The sequence below is a fragment of the Mangifera indica genome, chromosome 5 (genome assembly GCF_011075055.1).
Source record: "Mangifera indica cultivar Alphonso chromosome 5, CATAS_Mindica_2.1, whole genome shotgun sequence".
Lineage (NCBI taxonomy): Eukaryota > Viridiplantae > Streptophyta > Magnoliopsida > Sapindales > Anacardiaceae > Mangifera > Mangifera indica.
The window spans coordinates 10,086,339-10,095,032 of NC_058141.1; the positions used below are offsets into that span (position 1 = coordinate 10,086,339).

General features: G+C 33.3%; 1 protein-coding gene across 2 annotated transcripts; it reads left to right on the forward strand.

The window, feature by feature from the left end:
• The first annotated feature begins 3,702 nt into the window (after window positions 1–3,702).
• LOC123215598 (WAT1-related protein At3g28050-like) lies at window positions 3,703–8,488 on the forward strand. Of its 2 annotated transcripts, XM_044635765.1 has the most exons (8): window positions 3,703–4,006; window positions 4,083–4,148; window positions 4,295–4,408; window positions 5,625–5,856; window positions 5,934–6,092; window positions 6,192–6,343; window positions 6,519–6,706; window positions 8,088–8,488. In XM_044635765.1, the coding sequence occupies exons 1-7, from the start codon at window positions 3,825–3,827 to the stop codon at window positions 6,658–6,660; spliced, it is 1,047 nt and encodes a 348-aa protein (XP_044491700.1). In that variant the 5' UTR covers window positions 3,703–3,824; the 3' UTR covers window positions 6,661–6,706; window positions 8,088–8,488. The 2 variants fall into 2 exon arrangements, with proteins under 2 accessions (XP_044491700.1, XP_044491701.1); XM_044635766.1 differs by lacking the exon at window positions 4,295–4,408 and having other exon boundaries at window positions 3,704–4,006.
• Window positions 8,489–8,694: the final 206 nt, after the last annotated feature.

The following is an 8,694-nucleotide window of genomic DNA, read 5'->3' on the forward strand; positions in this document are numbered from 1 at the left end:
GATTAAGGGACAAATTAGTAATTTCATTAATAATATTAAATAATTAAAATTTTATCTTATTTTTTTCCCTTTAATTTGAAAAACTAACCTTTGTGCCCTGAATTAAGTTTTAAAAAATTCACTTTTCCCCCCTGAAATGTAGCCAACTTTTCCGGCGACGGTTGAGAAGATTTCGTCCAGAGGTCGACCACCTATGGATGACGATTGTTGTCCAAGAAGGATGATCGTCATCTAGAACGATCGACGCTTCGTCCAGATCTGGACGACGCTTCATCGTCCAGATCTCGACGACGAATCGTCGTCCATTCTGGACGACGAAGCGTCGTCCAGTCTGGAAGATGAATCGTCGTCTATTCTGGACGACGCTCCGTCGTCCAGAGAATGGACGATCGTAGTCCATTCCAAGGACGAGCTCGTCCAGAGAATGGACGAGCCCTCGTCACTCTCCCTCCAGCCACGTCGTCACCGGTGGTCTGAGGGAAAATGAAAAAAAAATTAGGGATTTGAGGGGGTGAAAGTTACTTTTTAAAGTTTAGGGATGTGGGTAAAGTGTAACTTTTAAAATCGGAGGGGGAAAATGTAATAGAATTAAATCAGTGGAATATAAACAGTAAAATGATGGTTTTACCCCTCTATTTAATGGAAAATTTAACGACAGATGTGGGTGGATACAAACAGATTAAACTTTGGGTGGGTTTTTGGGTTTTTCATCTGGTGTGAGTATGCTTTTGAGATTCAACTAAACAATGGGTGGGAAATAGTCCTTTCCCCTAGATTTGGTATGGAAATCATGAAAATTCCATTGGTAGGTGTCATCTGCCCAATGCGCATGATCATGTAAGCATTAATCCTGTTAAATTAAATAAGCAAGCACTATTAAGATACATTTAAAATATGAAAAATGTTCTCCAATAAACAACTATAATTAGGGATTAATCCACTTCAGTTAGGCTGAATTTAATTATCTTGAATAGATTTGATGAGAAAAAAATTAATTCAGGGTCAAATGATATGTCGCACCCAAACTTTGTTGAAAACAATAATTTTTCACCGTCCAAGATTTGGAAATTAATTTTTTTTCATCCACCCATTAATTTTGTGAGTGAAATCTGATCATTTAAATGACAGAATGGTCATTTTGCCTAAAAATTCTCAAAAACTTTATCATTATTTAATATCAATTAATAATAAAATTATATGTATAATTTTTATATACAATAATAATATTTTATCTTATGATTGAGTATGAGTTATTTTTAATTTTTAATTATTTAATTATATGATAACACATTATTATTTATGCATAAAATTATACGTAAAAATTATATATATAACATTACTCATTTGTTAAATATATAAAAGTTGTAATGATAATTTTGCTTCATTTAAAAAAGTCCTCCTCATCCTCATTTTTTCTTTCTTTTTTCCTTATTTTCTCTTGACTCACATCTTTCTTGCTTCCATTCCTTCTTCCATATCACCCCAACTTTTCGAACTCCTCAACTTCTCAAATTCATTCACCAAACACCATTTCTTCACTCTCACATTTTTCATCACAACTTCATTATAATGATGACATTCTTACTTTCATTATCATTTTCAGTACTAGCAAGGGCAATTGCCATGTTATTAACTAACTGAAACTTCAATAGAACCTTTTAAGATCCCATTGGAGGAGGAGACTCCATATTATACTAATATCTCTTTTAGTTATTCAGTATCTAGAGGTATACTTTTCCATTCTGCCTCAATTCGGTACCATAAGTCATCTAGGTATAGTTTATGTCATGATCAATATTGGTGTTCTTAGATTTCTTGTTTAGAATCGTTATATGTTATCGTACGTTTAGACATTGATATTTGTGTCTACTTCATCGTAACTATCATGATCATAACGTTCTTACTAGAATCTAAATATGTAGTTAAAGCACAAACACTATGCCTAATTGGTCTAACCGTTCAAGGCTTCTCTTTATTCCACTTTCTAGTCTCCCATCATTGGTAGAAAGCTTTTCAAATCCATTTCTCTCTTCTCCCACCTCTCTAGCTTGACAGTGCATTTCTATTGGCTATATATCTATAGTCACAATGCCAAAAAGGCTCCATCAATTCAACGTTCCTACTCATGAGCAGCAAATGCTAAAGACTTCTCTAGACATCAACATTGCTTATTGGGACAATATAGCAAAGCAAAATATTTTGATTTGGAAAGACGATGTCCTAGTTAAGGCTTATGTTGAATAATTTTATCTTTAGAGATAAATGATAACTTTATAATGACAATATAGTGGTGAGGGAGATGGTTTCCTAGTTGATGACAATGATGACGATGAAATAATAATGTTGTGGTGGTTGTGATGGTGACAGTGACTAAGATAACATAGATAAAGATCCGAAATGCATCTCAATGTCTTTTTTCATTGGATCTAGTTAGAGTTCTTTTTTTTATTTCTTCTTCAATCAAACGATGGTAAAAATGTATTAACGATAATGATGAAGATGTGAAAAGAAGAAGAAGAATAAATAAAAATTAAAAAAATTAATATATCTATAATTAATACTTAAAATTAGTTTAATGTTTTTTTTATAATTTTTATAAAAATAAAGATAAATAGGTAATTGATGTTTCAAGAAAAATGTGTATAAATAATATACATAATTTTATATACAAACAATGATATATCATCATATGATTGAATATTATTTTATTTTTAATTTAAAACTATTCATTCACGTGGTGATATATCATTATTTGTATATAAAATTGTATATATTATTTATAAATATAACATTTTTCTTAATATTTATATATAGTATTAAAAGTAATTTTATAATTTTATAAAAAATTCAACACTAATAATTTATTGTAAAAATAAACTAAGTAAGAAAATATTGAATTCTCAATCTTGAAAGTTAAAACTGGACTTTTCAAAAAGCCAAAGGACTTACTATAACTTAAAGAATGTTGCTTTATGAAGTTCTCATTTTTTTTATTTTACAAATCTTATTTATCTATTTATGAATAGTTAAAATTAACTAAATTCATTAGTTATATCATTCTTCCCTCTCCCCCCCCCCCCCTCCAATTCTTTTAATCGTAAAAATTAATAATTTTCTTCAACTAAAGTTAAAAAAAAAAACATTTTTCCCCTAAGGTTTCCAATTTTTCCGATGACAAAAAAACTTCTTTGACAATCTCTAAACAATGCATTTTCCTCTTTGGTGAGTTCTTCTTTCGACATTGTACAACGTCGTCATCTTTAGAGAACCAAGACAACTCATCTTTGTTCTCTGACAATGACAATGCCGCACAATGCCAGAATGAAGACTTTTCGAAGAGAAATAGACACTGTTTAGAGATAGTCAAATAAGTTTCTTCATTATCAAAAAAATTAATCTGAAAAATTAGAAATTTTAGGGGAAAAATACTATTTTTGAAAACTTAAATTGAAAAAATTATTAATTTTTAAGATTTACATAAAAAATAAAATAAAATTTAAATTTATTTGTAATATTAAATATAAAATAATAATTTTATTTTTAAAATTAATAAATTTAATTATTTATAGTTAAGTAAATAAGATTTTTAAAATTAAAAAGTTGACAACTTAGTAAACAACATATTTCGGTGGGAATAAGTCCTTCTGCCTTTTCAAAATTTAAAACATAAAAATTTGGCCTTAACTGATTAAAAGTACAAATCGGCCAAATAAAAAATCAACAATTAACAAGAAAAGACAAAACCAAAGGAATCAAAAGACGATTCATATACTGATACGTTGTCCGAACAAGTCGTCGGGCTCAGCTGAGTTTGGTGGTGGCTAATGATGGGTAAGATTGATGTTGCAGTAGTTGTGGGAATGGTGATGGCAGAGTGTGCTCAAGTTGGTTTAATGATAGCAGGAAAAGCCGCCATGTCTGATGGAATGACCAGTTTTGTCTTTGTTTTTTACTCCAACGCACTTGCCTCTCTCATTCTCCTTCCTTCTTCCTTTCTCTTCCACAGGTTCACTTTTCTTTCTTTCCTTTTCTCACATACGCTTTAAACTTTTTATGTAACTAATCCTTTTCTCGCTTTGCAGATCACAGCTACGTCCTCACCTTACTTTATCCCTCCTCGGCGGCTTCTTCCTGCTCGGCTTTCTTGGGTCAGCTAATTCAATATTTTTTTCTCGTTTTTTTTTTTAATTTCTCTCTACTGGGTTTGTCTTGTTTCATGAAATTTTTGTTCAACATAATCGATGTTTTTACTTATAGTTCTGTGTGATGTTTTAGTTTTATTTTTCTTTTGCAGTACTTTTGCTCAGTTTTTTGGGTATGTTGGAATTTACTATAGCTCACCTACCCTTGGCACGGCTATGCTTAATCTTATCCCAGGTTTTACCTTCGTGCTTGCGGTTGTTTTCAGGTCATGTTCTCTTCTTGCTGTTATTATTTTCGAAGTTTGGACTTTTAATCGTGATCACCTCTCCCTAGAACGTTAAATTCCCAATTGTATCTTTTTATTCTTTTTTTTATGTGATTTTATATAAAATTACTAGAAAGAAAATGAGCAGAAGCCACTGGAATTTAAATTTTGTATGTGGAATCAATTGTTTGGGTTACTTTGTTCCTATTGCTAATTCCGATTACCTACATGAAGAACTGGGTTTGTAGATGACCATGCTATTATTACTTTCCTTATCCTTTTCCCTTCACCTGGGTGCATGGTTCAGTGAATCAGTGCTGCAGTTGCAATAGAAGTAAGATCACATTTTCTTGAATTTTATAATTTCTCTTGGGAACTTTCACTTGACAAAACAGTTTGCAGAATCCAAATTATGCTGTCGAAAGTTATATGCAAGACTTGGTTTAGAATGGAATAGGCTGTGTCTCAATTAAGCATCAAGGCTGCACTCTGACATACGATGAGAGTAGGATGCTAATTGTACCTGGTATATATACAAAAAGTTGCCTCCTCCTCCTCTAGTTTTGCATTATTTAAGACTTTAATCCATTAATGTGGAATAGCTGTTGGATTTCAATTGAAGTGATTGAAATTATTTAAAGAGTCTTGTTTGATCTGCTTGAAAACCAATAAATTTTTTCTTACCTGTAATGGATCTGCATGTGCCTCAGGCTGATGTTGGATTCAGTGTAGAACTCTGCTGTAAAATGAAGTAAAATGATGGAGATGACTCTAGTTCTGTTGAATCATTTCCAAGAGTGATTCATTTTAGTTGACTTATTTTCATTAGTATGTTTCTTTCCTGAACTTTTGGAGGTGACTATTGTTGCATGACATGAAGGTATAGTAACTTACCTTAAGATTGAGACAGGATAATACTTGATGAAAATCCAATGTTGCTGCAAATTGGGTTTTCTTTTACAAGCTTGTCTGCTCGTCAATTTATCTGGAAATTGTCACCCCCAATCCCCGTTCTGTGGGTTGGTCCCCCCATTTTAACTCCCTTTATCTGTTCAGACTTTTTTGTCTTTAAAAAGTTGTAAGGTAAATGATGTTTCTCTAATAAATTTGCTTGGTATGATGTAGAATGATTTTGCATATGATAGCAAAATTGTGGAACAGTAGTGGACAGATAATTCTGCTTGCAATGAAATTTATTGCTTTTTGGTGATCTCAGGATGGAAAAATTAGATTGGAGAAACTCCAGCGGCCTAGCTAAATCAATTGGGACAGTAGTGTTAATTACAGGGGCATTTACCCTGACTTACTACAAGGGGCCGCCACTCCCGTTGACTCCCTCAACCTCAAACTCTTCCCTTAAACTTTTCTTGCAACAATCAAACTGGGTTATTGGAGGATTGCTCCTTCTTGTTGATTGTTTTTTTGCTTCAACATGGCTCATCGTACAGGTTAACTCTATAGAAGTTTAAAAGATCAAAAGTCAGTTGTAAACCTGCATAATCATCTTGTATTTAATATGTTTCAGGCATCAATCTTGAAGAAATTCCCGGCTGAGCTGATTCTTGTCTTTTTTTACTGCTTCTTTGTGGCCATTCAATCTGCAATACTCTGTTTGTTTGTTGATAGAAACCCTAGTTCTTGGAGCTTAAAAAGTCATATAAGATTGATTGCTGTCCTATACTCGGTGAGTAGATTTGAAAATAGAAAACAGTTGTGTTACCCCTTTACTTGCTAAAAATAATATGAACTTCATGACTTAAAACTTTGATGAGGACAAATGCAGGGTATTTTTGGTTCTACATTCCAAGTTGGCATCTCTACCTGGTGCCTCCACCAGACTGGGCCTGTATTTGTTGCTATGTTCAAGCCCCTAGGTATTGTGATTGCAGCTGCTGTGGGTGTCATTTTCGCAGGAGATACTTTATATCTTGGAAGGTAGTGTCTCTTTTGGCCTCTGAATCATTATGATATGAAAGGATTTTTGTTTGATTATGTTTTTGCCTTGTTATATTAGAATTTTTCATCATACTATCCTCTTGCTCTCCCTGTCTTCATTAATATAGAATGCAAAAAGGGATACCAATAACCATTCTATTTTAATGTAATGCAGTTTTATTGGAGGAGCTGTAATTGTCATTGGTTTTTATACCGTGATGTGGGGAAAAGCCAAAGAAGAATATGTGGATACTGGTGTAAGAAGCTATGACTCCCAAAAGTCTCCTCTGTTGCAAATTGATACTGAAGAGACGTGATTCATTCATAAATCAAACCATAGGCTTTTCCTGCCAAACAAAATCGGTAAGTATATCTTAAAAGCTACTCCTTTTTCATCTTAAAATTTGAGGGTTGGGTCAATGTAGACTTGGTTTTGGCTCAAGGTCAGACCTACTAGGTTATGAAGGGAACCATGGACATCTGGATATGAGTGGAAACACAGGGTGCATTTGGATGTGCAACAGAAATTGAGTGAATCCATTGTGTTTGATGAGTAATCCAGATGGTAGAACTTTAATGCTGCCAGCAGAACCATTTTAGTTTGCAGATGGCTTTTGTTCTCTGCTAGTTTGAGTTTGACAAACTAGGGTCAAGTTATCCTGAAACTGATTCCAACTTTCAAGTCTATTGATTACTAATGGCCTTGGCTTTGGTGACCATTTCCAGATGACATACCAATATAGGCCAAAAGACTTATTCCCACCCAAGGTTTGATGTAATTCCAAAGTCTCATCCGTCAACTTTCAAAAATCCAAACACCTATCCATAAATCAATTTCTGTTAAAAATCTCAGTTAGCGTTAGGGTTAAAACTATCATTTAATAAAAAAATTTTAAAAAATAAAGTTTTATTACATTTCCCTCTTTAGGTTTAAAAATCTATCATTTTTAAACCCACGTAAGGTTTGAAAAATAACATTTTCCCTTAGGGTTTTTAGTTTTGCCTTGTTGCTGCTTCTCCGGTGACCGGAGCCGGCCAACCCCTTTACTGTTGCTCCTCCCTCTTTTGGACGATGTGGGCCAACAATTCATCGGCGGAAAGACAAAACAGACTTGTACGACGCTTGCTATGCTTCAGGCAGCAAAATGGCTTCTGCCCCCAAATTTTTTTTTAAAAATATTTATCAACTAACGGACCAGGCCAGGCCCACTCACAGCCTGGCCCTTTATAGTCCATTGGCCGGGTTTGGCTTGCTACAGTATTGGCCGAGCCTTATCATGCCGAGCTTTTTTGTTGGGTCTCAGATTGGCTTGACCCATTTGACACTCTAAGCTACATTAATGTGGTGCAAGAAAGTGACAGAATGCTGCCATTGACAAAGACCAGGTGAGCTTCTTCCAGATGAGGCCAAAAATTTGGGCCCTCAAAGTCTAATTGAGTATTTTATTTTTCCAGGGAGACACAGACTGATTAACTAATACAATTAATGTCATCAAATCTAGTAGTGACATAGATAAGTGGATAAATAGACTTCGCTTGAGTCTCAAATCCTTGTGGTGACAATTTCCAGATGACATACTAATATATGTCTGAATTATCCCTCTCTGTCAATGCATTGAAACTTATATTTTTCTTCCTTGTGCAACGATTCATGTCAAACTCTTCATAAGCTTATATTAGATCTACTTTCTTACTGACATTTCAAGTTCAAATGCTAATATTATTGTTTTTCCTAACCCTGAAGGGAAGAGAAGTCTTAGAAGCCTATGTGATTAGCATGAAGAATTTGTTTTCTCTGTAATCTTGACATGGGAAACCCGATCTAATCAAAACCATCCTGAGCTCTCCATTGAAGGTGCTATGACATACTTAAAGGGAGACCTCTGCTTTCCTACCCTTATATTGTTTCCGTTCCAAGTTTTCATATAACTGACCTTTGTGCCTGTGCAAGCTTCTTGTAATAAAAATTAAATTAAAATAAGGTAACAAAATATATAAAGAATTTCCCTCAGTTCAATTATATAAATAGGAAGGTTTATACACTGAGAGAGTGTATGGATGTTTGACAGGCTTTCTGCAAAAGAACATGTATATGCTAGACCTTTTAAAATTCAGGGCATGGTATTTGAATTGTGTATTATATCATTTATCGAAAAACTTAATTTTATATATAATGTATCATGTGATACAATTTTTAAAAAATAATAATAAAAAAAAAATTTTAATTGATATGTCATCATATTTAAAAATATTATAAATAATTCTGAAAATTTAAGTAATTAATTAAAGAGTTTCATAAGAGACATGATTCATTCATAAATCAAAACCAAAGGCTTTTCCTGCCAAAAGTA